Here is a 24,390-nt window from a genome sequence, read left to right as displayed (position 1 = left end):
GGAGAGAAAATCAAGCTCATCCTTGACAAAGACACAGTCAAGCATCGGTATGAAGTGTCTAATAACCTTCTGTCGAAAATTGTGGAGCCGTATGTCCAGATGTATCACGACAACATCAATGCTAGTCTCGCCCGCAACCCACCACAACCACAGCCAGCCCAAGTCAGTGATAGTGACAGTGAGGATATGGACTTTGAGGGGTTTGTCAGGGAGGCCCTGTAAACCTCTGTGAATAGTGATAGTGATTCGCCAGAAGGCCACTAATCTGCCCTCTGCCTCGGAACCAGCCGCCATCCACGTGTGCCGACCCATCTCTTCTACTAACGTAAGTGTTAAACACCTTTATATTTGTAGTTTTTTATTTAGATATTATGTGTGTGTGTCAATACCATCATAAAATTATGATGGTATTTTTACTACAAGGTACGTATTGTGTCAGAAAAAGTGGAGTTTGGGAGTCAGCCCAGTCTCTATTTCAATTAATCCCATATGTTCTGTTATATCGTTTATGCGTTTCTCGTTTTGCGCGGACCTCCACGGGTTCAATTGACCGCATAAATGCAGACTATACTGTACATGTGCAAAGTCTTGCAAGTGACCTGACCACTGGCCAAAATACTGAACATAAGACCATAAGAAAATAAGGAGTCTGCAATAGGCCGGTTGGCCTGTGCATGGCAGCTCCTGTCGAGAATTACTACCAATCTCTATCATCCATGAATCTACCTAGCCTCCTTTTGAAACTTTCCAGCGTGCACTTACTACAAAGTTGCTGAGCTTGTGGGGTTTTTGAGATGTTTGGTTCACACTCAGGATGGGATGGAGAAAGGAAACTCACAATGTGCTCTCTATATACATGTTGTATTGGATGTACAATGCAGCTTGGTGCTGGGAAGGCAGCATGGTTACAAGCGTGATGTAGAGAGAGCTGGTTGGTGAGGATGCTCAGAGGAGGACCAGCTTGTGGGTCGCCATGCTCGCCGGCGGGAGCGAGGACCGCCGGGCAGGCGGAGGAGGAGGAGGTGTTGCTGGCTGGTTGGTGTAGGTAGAAAGAGAGCGATCACCACGAGGTCAGGTCTTAAATAGCGGGGGTTGGCGTGGCTTAGTAGTTGACCCCCGCTCCGTGGGCGGCGCTGGTTGACCTAGACCACGAGGCATACACTGGGGAATTCGTGGGGTCGGCTACGCAGTGACAAACAGCGTTTGTAGGGGAGAAATCCACTACAATACTCCCCCTTTCCTCCAGGCGGTGTAGGAGACTTGTTGTCTGCAGGGTTGCATAGCACATGTGAGGCAGAACGGGCGGTGCATGCCTCATGTGAGACAACGGCGAGCGTGGATGAGCCGGTCGCTGGAGACAACTGTCAAGATACACAATATCTGTGGGAGTAGAGAGGGAGAAAAAGGGTGTGTGGAGGCGATGAATGTTGTGCTTCCCTCATGGCAAGTACAGAGTCGTCAGATGCGCCTGCTGGGGTGTGTGGGCCTGGGTCAGGAGCAGGGGCTGCGTCAGCAGAAGCGGATGAGGGCTCGTGACAGCAGCTGGGTCCACAACAGCAGCAGGGTGCAGGACATTAGCAGGGAGTACCTGAGGGAGAAAAAAGGGGTGTGTGGGTCCGCACTCAGGAACAGGGGCTGCGTCAGGAGAAGCGGCAGGGGGTACTGCTGGGCCGGGGGCGGCGTCTGAGGCAGGACAGGTGTTTTGGTCCGTGTCAGGAGCAGGGGCCGCATCAGGGGCGGCAGGGGTTACTGCTGGGCCGGGGGCGGCGTCTGAGGCAGGACAGGTGTGCTCGGGCAGGAAGAGGAGCTGGTGTCTGCTTAGAGAAGCAGTGCTGCTCTAGGGTGTCTAACCTGCGGTGTAGAGACAGTAGTTGTAGAGCCGATGAAAGCTGCTTCTGTGTGGATAAGCCAGTCTTCCATGTTGCTTGAAGACTGGGAGCGTGATCAGTTTCTCCTCCATCCTGTGTGAGTGCGAATCTTCGGGAGTCACCATTTGTGGGGTTTTTGGGATGTTTGGTTCGCACTCAGGATGGGTTGGAGAAAGGAAACTCACAATGTGCTCTCTATATACATGTTGTATTGGATGTACAATGCAGCTTGGTGCTGGGAAGGCAGCATGGTTACAAGCGTGATGTAGAGAGAGCTGGTTGGTGAGGATGCTCAGAGGAGGGCCAGCTTGTGGGTCGCCATGCTCGCCGGCGGGAGCGAGGACCGCCGGGCAGGCGGAGGAGGAGGTGGTGTTGCTGGCTGGTTGGTGTAGGTAGAAAGAGAGCGATCACCACGAGGTCAGGTCTTAAATAGCGGGGGTTGGTGTGGCTTAGTAGTTGACCCCCGCTCCGTGGGCGGCGCTGGTTGACCTAGACCACGAGGCATACACTGGGGAATTCGTGGGGTCGGCTACGCAGCGACAAACAGCGTTTGTAGGGGAGAAATCCACTACAAGCTTGTTCCACTCGTCCACCATCCTATTTGTGAACCAGTTCCTTCCTATCTCCCTCCTAAACCTAAACTTATCCAACTTAAATCCGTTGCTCCGAGTCCTATCCTGCTCGGATATTATAAGAACTTTATCTATATCCCATTTATTGATTCCTTTCACCCACTTAAATATTTCTATCATATCTCCCCGCACTCTTCATCTTTCTAGGGAATGCAAGTTTAGTTTCTTTAACCTATCTTGATATGGAAGGCTTTTAAGTCCCAGAATAATTTTTTTCATTTTTCGCTGCACCGACTCCAGTGAATTGATATCCATTCTATAAAAAGGGCACCAGAACTGAACCGCATAATCGAGGTGCGGCTTGACTAGCACAGGATATACAGTAGTTGCAATAAGACCTCTGCACTCTTATTACTTACACTTCTAGATATAAAACCTAATACTTTGTTTGCCTTATTTCGAACATTAACGCACTGTTTTCTAGGCCATAGGTCTGGGCTTACAAGTACCCCTAAGTCTCTTTCACTGAGCAGCTCCATCGTTGTGGTGAATGCTGGCAACTGGGGAGATGACCGGCCTTCCAACCACCTTGTGGCCACCACAGATGCATCCACACTAAATATTTTTACTATTTTTTTAAAAGTTTTGATTAAAAATTGCAATTCTGCAGGGGCGATTTTTTTCCGAAATTCTGTAACCCAGGGGATGCCTGTACAGTATTTCTAAATCCTAATATACGATGAACAACAATGTGACAACGCAGGTCTTGCTGTTAGCCCTTAACCCCTTGTGTACAGGGTCTTCTTTGAGCTGAAAAAAATAGCCAGGTGTTAACCAAATAAAATATTAAAAGAATATTTAAAGTGGCATCCCCCATAGTGAGGGGGTTGGTGGAGATAGTTTACTAACCCCTTGTGACCGGGATCCCCTCCAAGCTGAAGGGGTTAAATTTGTAAGCTATCTTGAAAAGTTACTAATTCAAATAAACAAATTAAGATAAGATTTTTGCCAAAATGGTGAATGTACAGTGTAAGGAACATTTCAAGCAAAATTGAGGGTTTAATGCAAATGGAATAAAGTTACATTACGATTTAGTTGGTGGTTACTGACCATTTGGAAGATTTTAAAAATGGCTTTAAAGTTGAAATTTCAATTGGTGCTAATTTTATTTCTGATTATCCATTAATGAAAAGTAACATCTTTATACCTGGGGGTTGGTGACCACAGTCCTCTGCTCTATATGTTTTCAAGCTGTTTTTACTAGACCTCCAAGATTTGGCATCTCTTTGGTAACCCAGTTTTTAATTCATGCATCCGAATGGTCTCTGCCTTCCCATGGCTTTCCACCTCTCAACACTGGTTTGGAAACAGAGTAGTGGATGAATGGAACAAGTTACCAAATATCATCATTAACTCGAATGCGCTGAATAGCTTCAAACATAGGTTGGATGCTTATATGAACAATAGGGGTTGGGTGTCAACGGGACTGCCCAGTATGGGCCAATTGGCCCGCTGCAGTTTCCTCCATTCTTATGTTCTTATGTTATCCCTATTCCCTAATTAAATTACCAAAGTGTGCTACTGTATCTCATTTCCTTCAATAAATTTCAAGTATTTCTGTCAGTAACTTATTTTCAACATTCTTCAATACAGTAACATCACATTTCAAAGGAAACTCTGAAGATTGTTTTTGTCAACTTTCATGCTTGCATATTTTGAGCAATTCACCTCAAAATGGCTCTTAGACACCTTACTAAATATGGCAGACCAGTGTAAGATAAGTGACAAAAATTACAGGAAAGGTAGAAGACAGGCAGAAATATCCACATTTTCTGCTCTGGTTATGCAGTACTGTATATATTGCAATGTAAGTTTTCAACAATGATTTACTTCTTCAATATATAGTAATGAACTAATAAATGGAATTATGGATTGGGTCATATTCATAGGGATTATGAAGTGAAATCCAGTGCAGGTTTTTGTATATTTATTCATGCAAAATTCTAAATATTTTTATACATTTAAAAAGTAGTTCCAGCATAATTTATTTTTGCCATTTGATTAGGTAGTAGTTTTTCTTACCTGTAAAAGACAAGCATTATCAGTTTATAATTTACAGATAGAAAGGTAATTGAAATTCACTGTGACTTTAAAAAAATTCTAAATAAGTAACATGCATCAAGGTGTCTTTTACCACCAAAACTGTATACTGATCACTGTACGGTACAATAATCTTATTAATACACAACCAATTAATTATCTTGCAATTTTCACGAGTAGTCCTATGATGAATCATTCAAAAATATTTACTCAACTAAGATCTTAATATGCTTGTTCCTATTGTACTGCCTCACTGATATAAACTTTCTCCTGTTCAAAAAAAAAAAAAAAAAAATTAAACCTCTTAAATACTGCTCACCTCCACTCACTTTCCCTCAACATATAAGTCTTCCTCAGTGCCTCAATATTCTTACTAATATTTTTAATAATCTCTTACATCTCATTTCTCCAAGTACATGTACAGTATATCGACTTTCTTAAGTAAATGACACCTTGAAGAATAAGTCTCGAGCAATTTCATCATATTGTAATTAATTCTAGTTATATACAGTACAACTAATTACTAATCACAAATAACTTATCAATGAATAATACTTACCAACTCTTAATAAAGAAAGTCCATTAGGGAGTATATGTGCTCCTGGAACAAGTATAAGATCTGGATTGCTGACACGTGAAAGATTTATATAAAATCCTCCTGCTTCAATGATGCGTCTGGCATCTCCTGTTGGAAACAATGAAATACCTGTAAGCTGTTATTGTTGCAAAAAAGTTTAAGCTTATTTATCTGAGTCACCCTGCAGCAAGGCAGGTAAAACCTTATAAAAAAGAAAAACTTGATTAGAATTGGAAACTCCTGAACACATTGTGGTCAACTCATCCAGATCCATTTAACTATACATCTAAAACTGACTTGTTATGCTTTTAGAAATACTGTAATGAGTCCAGCTGTGTGCTGGAAAGATTAACTACTGTACAGTATATTTATACTCTCTAGACTTACACCTTACAAATTTTTTGACCAAAAGATACTTTTTTCTTAGAATTGAAATTTAATGGGTATAACTAATTAAGTACTTTCAGAATAACACACAAACCCTAAATCACGCCTTGGAAACCCATAGTTGATGAGTAATTAGCATTGAAAAATGTCAGTAAATCATTCAAGGGTCAATTTGCCACTAATTACTCTACAATCGAACCGTGGACCACATATTCATAATCAGCAAGCTCAGGAGTACCCATACTGTGATTTTCAGCAAAATCTAATTTTTGGCCCAAAACCACAAAAATGTAAGTCTTACACCTAACAAAATTTTTGATCAAAATATACTTTTTCCTCACAATTGAAATTTAAGGGGTTTAACTAATTAAGCACTTGCAGAATAACACACAAACCCTAAATCACACCTTGGAAACCCATAGTTGATGAGTAATTAGCATTGAAAATTGTCAGTAAAATCTTTCAAGGGTCAATTTGGCCATTAATTACTCTGCAATCGATTCCTGGACCTCATATTCATAATCAACAAGCTCAGGAGTACCTATACTGTGATTTTCAGCAAATCTAATTTTTGGCCCAAAACCACCAAAAAAATTTTCACTACAAATAGACAAAATTATTTGTGTTCCAAGTATCATATCTCCGATATTTTCTCACAAACCTACCAAGGTATTATACAGTATATATAGTTATAGAAGCAGATTTCATTATCTTTTCAATGATGGCTTTGGAATTTTGATAGGACTAATTGTGGGGAAGGTGAGAGACAAATGTGACCTACCAGCACGGCTGACGGGAGGAAACTGATGAACAGCGGAATTCTACCCACACTTTGATTTTTTCTGGAAGTTTCCTTCACAAGATCATGCTGTCATCTACGATGCATGAAAATTTGAGGCAATGATCTTGAATTTATTTTTTCACAATTTAAAAAAAAGTTTAATGATGCAATTTGCATCACCGATGCAATAGTGCTACCCAATAGTTTGATGCGATTGCATCATGATGCGTGAGAGGGTTAATTTAAAAAAATGGCACAGCTGGTTCATTCTAATAATATTCTTCAAGTTCGCAATATTACTGTTTAAACCACATGTTGAGGTATATATTTTACAGTACTGTACTGTACTGTATAATAAAGACATAACATACTTTCATCTTTGAAGCATTGAGCCTTCAATGCCAAATCCAAGACCGAAGTTCCTGGTGTCAGGATGAGTTCAACAGAGGGGTAAGAATTGAACACCACTTGTATTTCATCTCTTGTCATTTCAGCCAGTGCTTCAGATTGGTTACCATACAAAACTTCAGATGTACGTCTCGCAGATTCTAAACCACGACCTAAGAAAACAAGAGGTATCATTTTACCTTCTTGCATCTTAATTAATCAAACAACATAAGGTAAAGTACATGTACTGTACTTAAAAAATAATGAACACATATCAATAGAGATCAACATGCAAATATACACACCTCTTTACATAATTGCATATACACACAAACACAAACAAAAATAGGAGACAGAAAATGTTGAAAAGTGTAGGATTGACTTACATTTTATTGTATGACAAAGAGAAAGAAGTGAGATCTGAAATATTAAACAACCTCCAATACAGCTTGCCTGTTGCTACAGGTTTAAAGGCAAGCACTGTATAGTATTTAGGGGAACAAAGCCAAATTAAATTTCTTACAGAGACAAGCAGTTTCACGATTAACAGTAAATCTAATTATGAATACAGTACTAACTCTGAATGAAAAAATACTTACGTCCATGTACTAGAAGAGTAACTTTTTCAGCTAATTTCTTTTGTGCGTACCTACTTTCTGGTTTGCCCTGAAAGTAAAATATCTTATGTGATTAATTTTCCTTTTCTGTACTATACTGTAGATTTTACATAAAGAGTGGAAGATTGATCCTGAAATTCCTTTTAATGATCAAACCTGTATCAGATGACTCAAGCATTGCACAGTAATTCTGTGGGACGAAAACTCGTTGTACTATTCAAATAAATGGTAATATCACCCCATTATAACTATCACCTTTGAAACAGGAGATTTGGAAGCAAATGTTACCACTTAACCCTCTAGTGCACACAGTAAGTTTTAATGTTTCTGTGACCACGACAAAAGTCATAATGGGACCTGTCGTCACTCATGTGCTGTTTGGGCATCTTCGTTCTTTGACCAATTTATCACACAAGATTTTTTTTTTTGCATAATTTATATATCACTGGCATTGTAATTGTTTTAGCTTTAACATAAGTCACAAAAGAAATAAATACAGTAAGACCAAAAAAGACAACTTTTTTGCTCCAAATAAAGAAAAAAATTGGGGGGTTCCCAACATCCAATGGTGGCTTTCAAATTTTTATACATCTATTAGGTTTGGAGAAAACTGCAAAAAACTAAAATCATACAAAAAATTGCCAAAATCTTTATCTTTTTTTATTTTTTCATACTAATAAGGTTTATTGCAATAAATTTTAATGCATTGTATATTCTGTAATGTTAGGAAGAAAAAGGTGGTCTTAAATATCCTGTAGCATTTATGGTTAACATATAATAATTTTTTTTAAGTTGATAGCTGGGATTTTTCTAAAAGTCATGCCCCAGCCACTCTCTCTCTCTTCATTTTTTGTTTTTTGTGTATATAATCATATTGTAAGAATTATGCATATATTCAGTTAAATAAATTTATAAGTACTGTACTGTACATTACCTTATATACAAATATTCTGTATAGACAATATATACGATCTATTGTGTAGTAGAGTATATGGTGGAGGAAATGGTAAGGACAAGATGCATGCCATTCTTGCTGTTTTCCTAATTTTGTTTCCTTGCCACCAACACTTTCACTACTACAGTACTATAACTGTTTGATAATCCTTCAAGGTAGGAAGCAGTTTCATCTCCCTGATATTTCCCATGATAATGAACCGTGTGAGACATATTCCGTTATTGTTTGAATGAATTTGAAAATTTTAACTATTTTCTCTGTGAACATAACAAAAAAAAACACATTAAAGACACTTGGTCATCTGAAAACCTCTTTCATTATAAGACATCACTATTCCAAACGCATACAGTGGGTGTAATGGGGAGGTTTTGAGGGGAATTAAATGGACAGAGACGTAACCTACCAGCTTGGCCGACAGAAGAAGACTGATAAACAATTGGCCCATGCTTATCTCCACCAATGCAATGGTACTTTCTGGAAGCTTGCCTTGTATGAGCATACAGTCATCTATGACACACAAAAATTTAACGCGATCATCTTGAAAACCTTTTTTGGCGCGAATTTTAAAAATTTTATGACACAATTTGCGTCACTGATGCAGTTACTACTGCCCAATAATATGATGTGATTCGTGTCATGGTGCGCGGGAGGGCTAATGTCAGATGCTTATGTTATGAATCATACACTTCTCATTCCAGAATAGATTTGACATACATAACTCTTAAAAAACTGCACAGGATGCAAAACATACTGTATCATGTGCTTGAGTAGAACATTATTCATAATAAATAACCCAGTAGAATATAAACTGCTCATTTAGATGGTAATGGTTACTGTATAGCCTGTACTGTATTTATATGGATTAACCTAAAAAGAATTAAATAACTAGCACACTTACCCAATGTTTCTCCATTACTTGTTTGATGTCCTTCACAGGAAGAAAGGTTAGAAGATGAAGATATTTTTCAACCTGAGTAAGATATAGACGTATATAATAAATAAAAAATATACATCACCCCAATACAGTATATCTAAAGGATAACCAAATAGAGGTTTATATATATATATATATATATAAACCTCTATTTGCAATGTCAAAATATCGTAATTCAGGTTCATTATAACATGGGGTTCAATAGAATAGGTTCCTGGCCAGTCGGACACCCATATGTATCACTGAAAAAAAATCCTAGAATACTACTAGCACTACAGTGAAATTAAACACCACTCACCACATCATAAAGAAGTCTAGTTGTCATCACAAGTCCTCTTCAAGGCTATGAGGACTCTTAGGGGGGGTGGAGACAACAAACAAAGACGCGAACGTGTACTGCACTACTCACCTTGTGTCGCCGCCTGGCAACAAATAGCCTGGTGCCCCCTTTTACTCATGAGGGCAGGGGATATCTGGGCATAGAATTACTGCTTAATTATTAATATTATTTTTGCAGTAGTCGCCCACAACTTCACGTCAGAAAGTAAAAATGGGTTGGTTAATTATATGCAGTAAGTCCTCGATATATGCGAGTTCACTCATATGCGAAGACCCTATTCCTATCAGGAATTCAATTAATGTGAGCAAAATTCAGCCTTATGTGAGATGTCATACTCCCTGATATGGATTCCAACCCTGATGACTCTGCAGATGTCACTCTAACACCATCACCCACTATGTAAAACCTCTACCACCACTTCCATCACCTCGTCTACCCAAGTTGATGTACCTATATCTGCTCTTATTGTATCGATTTGTTTTATGGTTTATTTGTCTTTAAAATGGGTCTGGAACATTTTAATTTTGGGTTACGGAATGCTTCCTATTTTTTCCCATTTAACTAAGTACTGTGCTCGACATATGCAATTTTGATTTATGCGAGGGTTTTCAGGAACACATCCCTTGCATATACGGTATCGAGAACTTACTGTATACTGTATCTTGGAAGCAATTTTGCCATCCCCCCCTGAGTGCCGCTCGGGGTGGTCACCCCACTCAACCCCCCCTCACTATGCCACTATGCTTTGATTTAGAATTTAGTACTTAATCTACCTCTACTCAATTCATAAGTAATTTTTTTTAAGTCAATTTTGAGGACAACACAATTCATTCAGTGGGATGATGTGAATTAAATAAAGAAAATCACATACTGTATTAATTAAGGGTTACTGTAGTGGGCGGCTGTTACAAATTGGATTGTGACAACTAAATACAGGTACTCCTTGACTTACGACCTACTCGACTTAGAACCACCCGGACATACGACCGCAGCAGTCTTATGAAAAAAATTTCAAATACGTATTGTCGAGTCCCGACGTTAGTGATCGCGCTGTGTACTGACAAAATTTTCATTTGTAATTCCCTTTGAAATGGCTGGCAAGCGTAAAAGTGAGAGTTCTCGTGGTGCTGAGAAGAAAAAGAGACACCCATTTTAGATTTTCTATGTATCATTTTTGCATTTTCGACTTACGACCTGGTCGTCTGTCCCTAACCCCGTCGTAAGTCGGGGACTGACTGTACTGTAAGTTAAGAAACTAAAAATTGAAACAATCACTAACCTCCGAGTCTTTTATTCGGACAAAAAACTGGTAGAGGTCAAATGGAGAAGTCTTACTGCTGTCAAGCCAGATAGGATTGCCAGCAGATTTCCCAAACTTGTCACCACTTTCATTGGTTATAATGGGTATTGTGAGACCTGTAAGATAAATATGATAACTAAAATCAAGAGGGAGAATCTCTAATAGTATTAAAACATGTTATAAAAGAAACAATTGGTTGATTCCTTAAACACATAGAACTAGACCTTTTAATTTATGAGGGGTTAGTTCTTGGGCAAACAATACCCTGTACATGACTGAATCTGAGTTGAATTGATCAATGTATTTTATGTTATGGAAAAAATTCCCTTATGTTTTCAGCTGGCCAGTCAGGTGAAAATTTTTATTTCTCAAACAATAATATTGAGAATTGTACTGTACTCATGACACTAACACTTATATATTAAATAATCAAATAATAAAACAAAATTTTTTACAGGTAGTATCCCTCGTTTAGTGTTAATTCATTTAACGTTAATTTGGTTTACCGACAAAAATTTTAAGACCCTTTCTCATTTACAGTTAGGTTAAAACTCAGTTCAGCGATAGCTAACTCACTATGATGGAGGAAAACCGGAATGAGGTGGCCTTGTTACATGTAATGAAACTATAAAAGTTGCGGAGAAATAACTACAACACACAGTATACTCAGACAGATAGAGTACTTCAACAAGACCATCAATAATCTTCAACACACTGTATTCCTTACAATGTACCTATACAGTGTTTCAGCACATTCTAAAAATGGATAATTTACACAGGTATATTTAAATATTTGTACATACTGAATAATATAACTATGATTCTGAATAAACAAATCCACTTGCCTGTAACAGATGTTTTTCGTACTCGATGAATCAGTTGATGACCTGTATAAATATTTCCCATCTGATCATTGCCTCCAATCTACAAGATATAAAAGATGAAATTGAGTTCATAATACTGTATTCTCATAAAATGGCTTATACTTAATAAATAAGTGAAGTACTGTACTGCTTTCTGAAATAAAATAAAATATATTGTGTAAAGTTTCCTTCATGCCTGTTGCAGCATCTATCACTTATTTTCTTTATTTTCACACTTAGTGTACTCCTTCAGATTTTTTTTTAATCTTCTATTACTTATTCCTTCTACATAACCACCAACTCGTCATATACTAATAGAACAAACCTGAGTTAAACACAGCAGAGAACAGTAGGAATTATGTTGGTCAAGAGCTGTGAATGAAGTAAAGTGTGCACTTCAACCCTTTATTTGTTTCATACAAGACTTGAACCAATCACAATAAAAATGCTTTTCAACCTCATTTGTTTTATCAATTTTCCCTTTGACAGGTACATTTTCTCTTTTGAAACATTTTACTGCATTATTAAAGGGTTATTAAAATCATGTGAAACACAAACACATTTTTCTTTATTTTATTGTCATTTAATCATTTCTTTAAGAGATGTGTCCCTCTATAGTGCCCCTTCCCCCCACAACAAGGCCCCAAATATCCATCCTAGTGTCACCCATTAGCAGCCCATCTTTCCCCAAAAATTATTTGATGCCATGGCTTACACTCATTTATGCACATGCACATTGCTACTTCCTAGATATCCATGCCCTCACTTCTTGTGCATGTACATACAGTACAGTATGCCATCAAATCTATGGGCTTCAACGTAAGATCAACCCTCAACACTGATGGCTAGCACTAATAAACACACCAATTACATCTCTCCCAGTAGACCTACCACTCTCAAAAAGGGAAATTTTATATAACTGTTTACATTGAAGGGTAAGAGACAAGTGAGTCTTCGTACAAAAGCAAACTATATCATTACTTTTTCTTGTCATCACTGGCAACCTGGGATTCCTAGTAACATTCCTTCGTCAATCAGGCTACATTCTATTATAGAGCCAAACTGGTTACAAAATTAAATTCCCAGGATCAATCCATGATTAACAATCTGACACTGGTTTAAGAAGACTAGAGGAAACAGCAAAATAAAAACAACAAAATAAACTCCAGTGTTACTGAGCACCTGCATCTCAAAAGAAAGGCAACTGCTTCCCTTCTCTCCCTGTCTCTTTTTGTTCTCCCAATTTACTTTCTCTCTTCCTGCCTCCCATCATCCTTCTCTCTTCCTGCCTCCCATCCTCCTCCTCTCTCCCTTCTATCCATCACTGCCTTCCAAGTACAGTAATATGGCACAACTGTATCCTATTGCCATGCATACACACAGAATAATATGGATATACTGTACTGTAATTTATTCAGTACTGTAACACTTCAGATACATATTAAAAATCATTAAGATGTTTCAGCATTTTCAAAAATCTTCAATATCTTTAAAAAATATTACTGTTAAGCTTTCAATAGAAGAAAAAATATATCATAAGGTTTAAAATAGAGATTATGTGGGTTAGGAACAAAGTAAGCAATGGGCGAAGTGAAGGAGCATATGAATGGTTAATAAGAGAAAGAGGGGCATATGACACACTGCCCTGGTAGGGGAGACTGGACTACAGGCAAATCCCATTTCTTCTTATACTGAAAGTTCTGTAGAGTTTATTTTCACCCATTTCCCCTTACATATTCTATAAATCTACTATTCTGTAGTTCTTCTGCTATCAAAAGAGATTTAAAAGCAGACTCCTGAATCCTCTCTCTACTGTCATCTCCACTGTTTATATTACCATCTGAGACTTCTTATACTCCTCCATCTATGGAGACATTGCACATCCAGTCTTAACCCACCTTTAACACCAAATCAATTATTCACACCTTTGCTTGTACTAAAGCAAACATTTCTCTCTTTACAGTTGCCTTTTACTAATAATAGCCTCCCTCCCACTGCAAAATATGAGTACTGTACAGTACAGTACTGTATACACTCCAAGTTATTTTTTTTTTACTGCAAATGGAAAACAGATTTGTCTAAGTTATAGCTTAACCTCTGCAGCATGCTGAATCATTCAAATATAAAATATTTATTACAATAGTTCACATTTCAAATAAAAATGTGCTTAAGGAAAAAAAAAAGCTTACTGTACCTGAAATTTGCAGTTGTACATGTCATATAGGTACAGCCAATCATATGCCTGGAGAGCCTGAAAGATTTGAGAACATACAGAACACAGAGACACAGAAAGAAAGACTCTTTACTGCAACAAAATAACAAAGCATTATAAAAACACATTTTATTTTAGTACAGTAGAAAAACTGATAATACATTGCCCCTAAAAAATTAAAGGTACACTTGTTTCAAATGGAGCAAATCATCTACCACCTAGTGGTTGACTCTTAAGTTTATTAGCATTTAGCAAATTATGTGCCCCAGAAAACAAAACATGGTTAAATGAAATGCTCCCTATAGAAGAATTAATATGTCAGGGTTAGCAGAATTAGTTATTTAAATGTGAGAATGACAAGAGGTTCTCTGCCTACATGTCAATTGCTTGATCTCTCTTGCATCTCAATGGTGAATACAGTATTTTCTTTATTTTTAAGCCACAGTAGAGTATTGTAATGGTTTCTCCATAACTTACAGTATATAGTTTCATTACATGTAACAATGGCAACAGGCCATCTCACAAGCCACCTCATCCCCAGATTTTTCTCCCTCCCAGTGAGTCAACCTGCCACCAAACCGAATTTTGACCGAAAGTTAAGTGAAAAAGGGTGTCAACATTTTTTATCACTAAACCAAATTAACGTTAAGTGAATTAATGCTAAACGAAGGATACCTGTACGTATAGCAAATTTCAGTATAGAGAGGTAATATTGTAGATGGTGACAATCAGAGAAAGGAAGTAACCAAAGACCATCCACTCCTTGTTGGCAGTATAGGGAGTCCCCAGGTTATGAATGGGTTCTGTTCCTGAGGACGTTCTTAAGTTGGATTTGTACGCAAGTCGGAACACATGCTATGTGCATACAGTACTTACAGAACAATGTTTAAAATCCCACTATATCACAGCCTAAGTCCTTATATACACCTAAAATCATTTAATTTACGACAAAAGAAGAGAATGACAAAATACAGTAAATGAAAGTAAAAAATAAGTCATCAGGTAAATAAAATACTGTAAATTCGTATCGGCGGGAGTTCGTAAGTCGGAGACCCCCCTGTAAATATTCATAACCCTCAGCCTTCTGTGGTAATTATTTTCTCATCAAGTCTCTTGAAGAAACCCAGGTATGACAGGGAGGTATACACTATTCTTCTGATCAGTTTGAGTCACAACTCAGGGTTTAGGGATCCCTGGTATTTCAACCTATAAACTTGTCTACTAACAAATGAATCATCACCACTGGTGTTGGCTTATACAACATTTTGATGCCAACTACAGTAAGTGATTAATCACCAAGGAGTATAAAATTTTTAAAACATTTATTGCAATACTTGTACTGTATAAGTTTACCTGATATGAAAATTCAGTGAAGCTAAGGCCTTCAGGTGCACTAAGACGAGACTGTACACTGGTGCGGGACAGCATATCACCCATTCTTAAGTTGCGACCAGCATCACGCAGGAAATCCACTACGTTTAATCGTTTGTACCAGTGAAGATTATTCTCAATTCTGGTAAGATATTACAATATCATTACAATAAAATCAACAATGAGTTTTGAATACATTACACCGGTAATCTTTACTGTGAAACATACCGGTAAGTATTATATGAGAAGTGGATGTTAGTGATGATCTTGACATGTATGCAAAAGTCCAATTGCTGCGGTAATATCTCTAGAGCCTGCAGAAGAGAATGAATAATATCCCAAGATGCCAGGTTATCTTAAACATCGAGAAAATTAGATGTATTATATAGAATTTGAAAGGGTGGTCTTACTAGTCTTGGTGTTGGCTGAGTGGATGTCATCAGGTAGCTGGGCCAATCAGTGCCATGTGAGCCCTACATCACAGCCACACCCCCCTTCCTTCGTTGCCACAACTGCCATAATAAACACCACACATTATTTTTAAGACTGTGCTCTATTACAGTATTTATGAAGATTTTGACCATTATAATTCTTTTCTTCATTCTCTTCTACAGACTCTTGGAATTTTGCATAAATGTCGAGGTTGTCACTAATATCTGGAATTCTTCATACACTGAAGGCAATTATCTATTTAATACACATAAAATTCAAAGGAAGTAGCATTAATTACAATGTATCTGTTGCTATAAACCATAAAAACAGCCCACAATAGCCACACTAACTCATTATGATTGTGCCACCTTATCACACCCCTGAATGCAGTGACAATGCTCCAATATCTTTTCAATATACCCCAGTGTATCAATTCTTAAAGAAGGAAAATGATCCCCAAAAGATATGGATGTTGTAATTTAAGGCCAGAGAGACTGATTGGTTCTTAAATTCATCTGGAAGTAAGACATGTTTTGGTAGTGTGGTAGTGAAGGAAACTCGACAAAGAGATGGAGCTTTATTCCTGATGTTTCGTCACTAGACGTTTTCAAAAGAATGAATCCACAATATTTTATCCTAGAGAGAAGACAGTTTCTCTCTCCGTAGAAAAACAGCGAGTCATTTAACAGGTATTAGCTAAGATGAGAAAATCATATTACCCACCGTGACATCACATGCCATCTGCCTTCCAAAAATTTGTGTCAGGCCTCTACTCAGACCTCACATACTGCACCTGCTTGTCTGACCTCAGAAAATGACTGTGTTAATCCCCTGACTTAACCAGACACCATTTTCCTTCGACATAGATTGAGCCAGTTGACCCCCCCCCCCCAGCAAATGCCCATGCGTTTATCCTCAAGAACTTCTCATGCGACAAGCCATTAAGAGCTAAATTTGTAAATATTATCATATGATAACAATTGTCTCAAAGCTCATAGAGAACCATAAATACTATACCTTAAAGTTGGTAATGGCTCATCATTTCCTTGATCCCAGAATATCTGCTTGTGATTTTCAAAAATTTGACGAATATTCTCCGAAATTTTAATAGAATTAGCTTTTATTTCATCTATTTTGAGCTGAGGACGTTCACTGCTACGCCCACTTGGATCACCTACCTGTGCTGTGGCTCCTCCAACCTGTAATATATAATTTATAAAAGAGATAACAAATAACCCTTTCAAACTTTTGCAGAACATAAAAAATACAGAAGTGATCTTGAAATACCAATTTATAACCAATACAGATAGACCAGGTAACTACAATAATGTACAGTACTACACTGTCAACCTTCTGGCACTTATTCCATGGTTTTCAGGACTCATCTACTTCTGTGATTGAGCTTTATTCAAGAAATTCAGTAAAACTTGAAAATTATAGATAGGATCTCTCCCACCTCACTTGCAGCCCCTATAACAAGGGATAACACAGGTGAACCAGTTACCAGAGGCCAAGAGCTTTGTGTCTTTGCCAAGATGCTTTTGTGCATGTGCTCCTCCACTCATGCAGGTTACAAAACAGACCCCAGTTCCTAGCTGATTTCCACTCAAGCCAGCTAGTCAATATTGGAGAATGGAGGCACAAACCCCAAGTATCAGTGCAACTCACAACCTTTAGCCCAGGCCCAAGGATACAGAACACCACAGGGTCCCAAGTATCCCCCCTGCCCCAACAGCATTAGTATCATCCAGGTACACTGAGATGAACACCCTCTGTAATATCCATATTCCTCCCTGGAGAACTGACTTCAAGACATGCCCATTAGGGAGGCTAAGGATAACTAAATCCCTCATGGCCTTGCATGCAAAGAATGTAACCTAGCTGAGTCTAAAAGCATTTTTCATGGTACATACTGAAGATAAATTCTAGAAGATCCATATAAAGACATATAGTAGTAAAAATTCAAGGAATGCTAATTTAACTGGTCTACTTTACATGTAACCGTGAATTGCTTAATTGGACAAAGGACGTGAATGAATCCCTATCCAGTTTCCATGCTACAAATACCTGGTACAGGTTGCACCTCGCTAATCCAGGAAGCTTGGGACCAGACTGGTTCCGGATTAGCGAAAATTCCTAACCATCGAAGTGACAGATATGACATGCTTGTGAGCAATCTATGGGGTACATAGAATCCAGAAGATAAGAAATACAGAAATACTATGTGAAAGAAGTGTTGGATAGAGAGTGTTTCAGGATCTGCTGAGATGTTATGGACACAGACAGGATGGGAAGTGAATAATTGATAAAGATTGTATAAAATTAAGAGGTGGATGGTAGGAAGAATAGGGAAACACCAAGTAGGAGTGAAGGATGCTCTACATGTGAGGGGGATGGATATCCAGAAAGCAGCAGTGTGAACAATTAAGTGGAGATCATGGCTTCAAGTAGATTTTGGGGAATAGAGTACATTACCTCTGATGGATTGTGTGAACAGTGCTGGATTAATGCATGGACAAACTGGGCTGGAGCCAATAGGCTCCATGGCTCAGAGGAGCCCCCAGCACCACTTTCCAGTGATCAAATAAAATAAGTTATTGTAATTTATGTTCATTAGTATTTGTCATTAATAGGTATTTTCTTTTTTGAAAAGCCCAAATATAAATTACCTGGTAAAAAATGGCAATTTTCCAACCTATACTGTAATTTAAAAATTTTCTTAAGAGGAAATTGGGCAGCCCTAACTAAAAGCTTAGTATCAGCCCTAGAGTAACCGGTACCATTTGCAGCTAAACAGCAACTAATACAATGCTGTTAGACACGATTAAGGTAAGTAGGATGTCCTATATCTATAATCATAGTAAAAACATCCATTTTCAAATAATTTTTCCCTTGAAATTTGATAACTGTACTCATGAATACTTAATCCAGCTCAATGTAAGAGGTGAAGAGTAAACCACATTAGGGGCTTTATTGTGGATTAAGAGTACCACTGAAGAACACATCTATTATTTCAGTAAAATAACTTAATGGCAAAGGATAAGGGAAGAATGTGTGTTAGGATTTAGTCTTGATTCTGGTCACCCTCACACAGTACCTACATTAAGTGGTAAGAGGCTTGAAATGCTAAAAAAGTTGTTTTGAGTAGTCTATATTTACCATTTGTCTTCTTTGTTACCAGCTTGTTCTTTGTGTTGTGTCTACTTACTATCTCTTAATTTGCTTCACTCATGTTAGCTCTAAATTAAAAAATAAATAAAATCAAATTTGGTAACATTCAGTTCACTTACAAGAGCAATAATGTTGTGCCCAGCCCTCTGACAATGAAGAAGGGCTATTAACACCAGCAAATTGCCAACATGCAAAGAATCTGCAGTAGGATCAAAGCCACTGTATACAGTTTGTGGTTGTCTGGTCAGTTCCTCAATCAACTTGTTTGTACTGCAAAGATTTATAAATATAGTATTAGATCCTGAAAATGATGCTTGTCAAATTAACTTAAGAATTCATGGATTAAATCTACACGAATGATAACCAAGATAATAATTTAATGTACGTGTACAGTACAGTCAAACAAAGACTATCCAAACATCCCTTTTCCAAACTCCATGTGGATAGTTCATGGTGGATGATAATGGAGTACAATAAAGGTAAACAATTCAACTACAAAGCACTCACCCACAGGATCAGTTCCATGCACCTACCCAACAAACACTAAGGGCATTGTTTAAGTGTAAATACACAAAACAGTAGTCATAAATTTTAAGTGTTGGCAATTAAATTTTTTTGCAACCGATCAGTGTGTCGCATCTGGTCGCTCTGTATATGAATATTAAATTGATTCTTTCTTCTAGCGTTAATTCATCTGCCATCTTTGTTGATATGTTATGATTCTTATGGTGTGCGACTTATGAGACACCCTGTACATTGAGTCTAGGTGGATGGACATACTAAAAATTTTGTGGCCTGGTATCTGAAAACTTGTGAGTCAGGAATATTGGGAAACAGAACACAGAAAAAAGTGGTTTTAAAGTAATGGCATTGTACATGGTACATTTGCACATACTGAATTTCTTATGGCCTGAATTTATTTTTGTAATGGATTTTAAAATCTGATACTATATACGATAAAAAGTTTTAACTTAAGAGGAGAAATGGGTCCCATAAGTCTGATGGCACACCAGGGATACAGCAAAGTAAATCCTAAACCTTCATTGCAGTATACAAGTAGACAGTCTGGCCAGTACTGTACTACACTTGATCACCATCACTTCCTGAACTGTACAGTTATGTACAGTGAGAATGAAGTATCTTCCCAGCTATGGCCAAAGTATTGTATAATGAAACCTGATTACCCAACACAGTGAATGGTGTCACTGGTGACCCCTTTCCAAAGTTCCACAGGCCTGCCAACTGTTTATGAGCTACACACATGTGTATGTCAAATGGTTCATCCATTCTGTGATGTATTCGTCAAAACCCCAGGAAGATACTTCATTCTCTCACTGTACCTATTCTAAACTGGTCCAGTGATCCTAGGGTATCCACTCCACCATTACAATACTTAACTCAAGTATCACCCATGGCAAATAGGTCTTGAAGAGAATACAAAACAGCAGCAAGTGATATATGGAGGTAAAAGTTAGAATGATGAACAAACTGAGGGAAAGAAATTGACTTAAGAGAGAAAATTTTGGAAAATATGGTATTCTGTGAGCATTGTGTTCAGAGAAAATTATTGCTCTTCATGTTTTGTGAAAAGGAAATTAAATATATCATCTTCAATTTTATGCTCTAATGGAAAGCATTACACTGTACAGTACAGTATGGTATTACATACTTTGAGTCAGGAAAGCGGTCAGCCCAAAGTCCTCTTTCATTAAGCTTTAAAACGTTGCGAGATGTGTAAGTTCTACACAGCTGGAGATACAATCTGTGATAAGCCTGGCGTAATGAAGAGCCAACTAACACAGTTTGTCTTGTGGTTTGTATTGCAGGATACATCTAGAAAAAAATATCACACAATATAGAAACTGAATTAAGAGAAGAGCATAAACACATTGACAAACAAGTGCATAAAGTACTAAATTGAATACTGTACTGTATAATGAGTAAATGTGGTAGCAAAGCAAGACAAATGGCAAGCAGGCTGTGGTCTTCAGTGATAAGGTGAAGTAACAAACACCACGACCAAACTACCGGGTATGTCTGATATGAGCAGGAACAAACCACTGAGTAGTGAATATTCAGTATACTGTGTCACTCACTGGTTCATTGCTGCTAAAATAATACACAGTTCAATAATGATTTGATCTCATTCAATGAAATGCCAAAGGCATAAAGGCCATGGCCTTCTTGATTTTTTCCAATTAATCAAATGCTTTTTTTGGCTCCCCCACTTCCTGGCCGCCATTACTGCCCTATATCCACCTCAATATTAAGGTATATTCCTTCTGCTGAATAAGCCAGGGGGTCCGGGGTGCAGAAGCCCCCGGTTCTGAATTTAGGTTACGTTCTATTATGTTCTGTGCAGTGTCATATCTTTCTTAATACTTACTATTATCCAAAGATAATCTGAGGAAAATTTAATTAAACTGAACAACTCCTTCTGGTATTAGTTGTCTGCTTCACTTTGAACTTTACTAAGATGGCCTTCTTTCTAACTAATCTAACCTAACCCAAATCAAAGGTAACCTTTCTCTATAACCTAATTATTAACAACACAGTCTTTCAATACGGTATTATTATTGTTTTCGTCATCCAGCGAATTTTAGGAGGTCTGGATAAGTTTGGTTAGATATAGGTTACATTAAGTTCCAATAAGTTAGGTTGGTTAGGTTACGTTAGGTTAAATTAGTTTGGATGTCTAAATGGCAGTATATATTTTGCCGTAACCAGTAAGTTCCTAATGCTATTTTACCAAGAGTGCGCTCTTTATGGCTAATTGTCCATTACTGGTTAACAATGCGAGAACTATATTTGACCTAACCAACCAAAGAAACCTACCTAACTTCCAAGCCGGGGGCTGACCCCCGTAATATTAAACAGAAAGTACTTGGCCAATCACAGCTCTTTCCACCTTTTCAGCCATATCTGGTTATTCTGGTACTGAAAAATCAAATCTCCGCTCCCGACGCACCCACATACTGTTCATTAGCAAAGACAAGAAACTCTTGCCCAATTATAAGTCTCCTATTACCATAGCCAATAAGAAAATCCGACACCACCTCCCGCACATGTACTGTAGACGCTTAAGAAACCAACACGGAGGTAAGGAGCACTGCGTGATGGTTAGTCAGACCTTCTCTCTGAGACATAAACAACAAATGGCAACAATTGTGACTGACCAAATCTAATAATATTGAAAAATAATATCTCTGTTATCCTAAATTTCCGACGGAAATATCATTGAAGAAAAAGATCTTAGAATTGTCTAAACATTATGAAAAACATATTAAGAGCAGTGTCAGAGAGACCGGTGCATAACTGAAATTTCACCCCCAATTTTCACTGATTATATTAGTGAATGATGTATTATGTTGGGGAAAATATTGAAATGGGTGAAATCATGTGCTAACTAAACCCAACCTAAGATAACCTAACCTGACCTGACCTGACCTAACCTAAATCTTAACTCCCCTACAATATATCTAGAAAACTAAGCATTTGCACAAGAAAATGAATAGAAGGAAAAGTATAATCAGCGTACAAAACTGTGGTATAACTGCAGTTTCGGACAATATGGATCTAGAGTTGAGCAATGTGTTTTTCCGATTGTTTAGAGGCTTTAGACAATTTTGAGACACTTCTTTTATAACGTATCCCTCGCAAATTACTTAAATATACCGGAATCACCATACAATAAATTGTGTAAAAAATCGGAAAAACAGATGGCTTAACTACTAGGGGTATTGAGGAGGGCTACCAAATTAGTACCACAGATCAAGGATTTATCTTATGAGGAAAGACTAAGGAAATTACAGTTACCGACACTGGCGTATATGACCAGGCATGTACAGCAGGAATATTCCAGATGAGGGAGGCTGACACTACCCGGGGGAACTCAAAGAAGATCTACAAAACAAGAGCGAGGCTAAATCTTAGAAGACACTCGTTCACGAGTAGGGTTGTCAACAACTGGAATGGGTTACCTGAGTGGGTAGTGAATGTGGAGACGGTGGAAAAGTTTGAAGCAAAATTAGATAAATACTGGAAAAATCAACAAGTATATAATTATAGGGCACAAATATCCGCCACACACAGCCACCGTCTGAGTAGAGAAGATGCTATTGAGCTGGAGTCACAGGCGTGAGCCTCTTCTGTGAGTATGTGTGAGTATTGTCCAAAACTGAAGTTTTACCAAAACTCTCTTTAGAAAAAACTCTTAATTACTTAACCAAATACGGTGACCAGCCGTATATTTGCCTTTGCTGCTTTATTAACTTCAGAAAATTAGTTACTAGAATTAAAATAAGCACATACCTGCATCTGGTGTTTCCCATACACAGGTAACGTGGTACTGTAGTTGTGTATAACTTATAGCTGGCAAAGGTGACAGTTTCGCTACCATTAAATTTGTTTGTTTACTAATATTCTGGTTTTTGAGCGTGCGCAGTTCCCTTACCTTTGTCGCATTTTACCCTCTATTAATAAGGTTAAAAACGTGATTTAATGGACTATATATTATGCTAGACTATTTATAATAATCTAGAATTTATTTAACCTAGTCATACTGTCATATTCAAATATATATATATACTGCTGTGTTAAAAACTTTATGCATTCGGGAACATCTTCCTTTATTTATCCTCGACATCGGGCTCGAACCCAGGAGGTCCAGGAGACAACTGAATATGTCTTGAATAAAGACGAAAGGTAAGGTGCTCCATTGTTTCCCCTTTTCTTGTGTGATTTTATCAAGATTTATCTTTTCCACGTTTCCATTGTGGATCTACATGATATATATATATATATATATATATATATATATATATATATATATATATATATATATATATATATATATATATATATATATATATATATATATATATTTTATCGATATATATATATATATATATATATATATATATATATATATATATATATATATATATATATATATATATATATATATATATATATATATATATATATATATATATATATATATATATACATATATATATATATATATGCTGATAATCAGCATATACCTGGATCACGCGCACCTACAGTGATTTACTTGCAGTATTGCAATGATATCGTATGGCTATGTCAAGTTTTCCTGAACGATGAAGGCCTATTGTAGTGGATTCCTTCCCTACAAGCACCGAACCTTCTCGAATTCCCCAGCCTACGCCTTCAGCGCCGCCCACGGAGCGGGGGTCAGCTATCTACCCACGCCTACCCCTGCCTTTTAAGGCCTGACACCGCTGTGACCGCCCTTTTTCTACCCAGTGCCATCAGTAAGCAACACCTCTGCACCAGCCTGGCGGCTCCCGCTCCCGCCGGCGACCTAAGTGTCCCTCAAGCCGCGTGCCCTCACTCTGGGCACCCTCACCACCCACTCTCTCTAATCAACGCTTATTACCATGCTACCTACCCAGCAACAAGCTGCATTGTACATCCAATACAATATGTATACAGTGAGCACATTGTGAGTTTCCTTTCTCCATCCCATCCTGAGTGTGA

General features: G+C 37.8%; 1 protein-coding gene across 4 annotated transcripts; it reads right to left on the bottom strand.

Annotated features, from left to right (window-relative positions):
* Positions 1–4,412: 4,412 nt before the first annotated feature.
* Positions 4,413–23,303, bottom strand: LOC121879074 (tyrosine--tRNA ligase, mitochondrial-like). 4 transcript variants are annotated; one of them, XM_042385567.1, is made up of 13 exons: positions 23,179–23,303; positions 20,537–20,700; positions 18,987–19,137; positions 16,714–16,895; positions 15,247–15,406; positions 13,876–13,932; positions 11,664–11,742; positions 10,798–10,934; positions 9,143–9,214; positions 7,272–7,338; positions 6,657–6,845; positions 5,100–5,225; positions 4,413–4,522 (listed from the first exon to the last, which is right to left on the bottom strand). In XM_042385567.1, the coding sequence occupies exons 1-13, from the start codon at positions 23,182–23,184 to the stop codon at positions 4,485–4,487; spliced, it is 1,428 nt and encodes a 475-aa protein (XP_042241501.1). In that variant the 5' UTR covers positions 23,185–23,303; the 3' UTR covers positions 4,413–4,484. The 4 variants fall into 4 exon arrangements, with proteins under 4 accessions (XP_042241501.1, XP_042241503.1, XP_042241505.1 ...); XM_042385569.1 differs by lacking the exon at positions 23,179–23,303 and adding an exon at positions 22,958–23,044; XM_042385571.1 differs by lacking the exon at positions 23,179–23,303 and adding an exon at positions 22,964–23,043.
* Positions 23,304–24,390: the final 1,087 nt, after the last annotated feature.

The sequence above is a fragment of the Homarus americanus genome, unplaced genomic scaffold (assembly GCF_018991925.1).
Source record: "Homarus americanus isolate GMGI-L3 unplaced genomic scaffold, GMGI_Hamer_2.0 scaffold4060, whole genome shotgun sequence".
NCBI classification, from domain to species: domain Eukaryota; kingdom Metazoa; phylum Arthropoda; class Malacostraca; order Decapoda; family Nephropidae; genus Homarus; species Homarus americanus.
The sequence above is the reverse complement of the archived record's forward strand: the minus strand, read 5'-3'. Positions and strand labels throughout refer to the sequence as shown.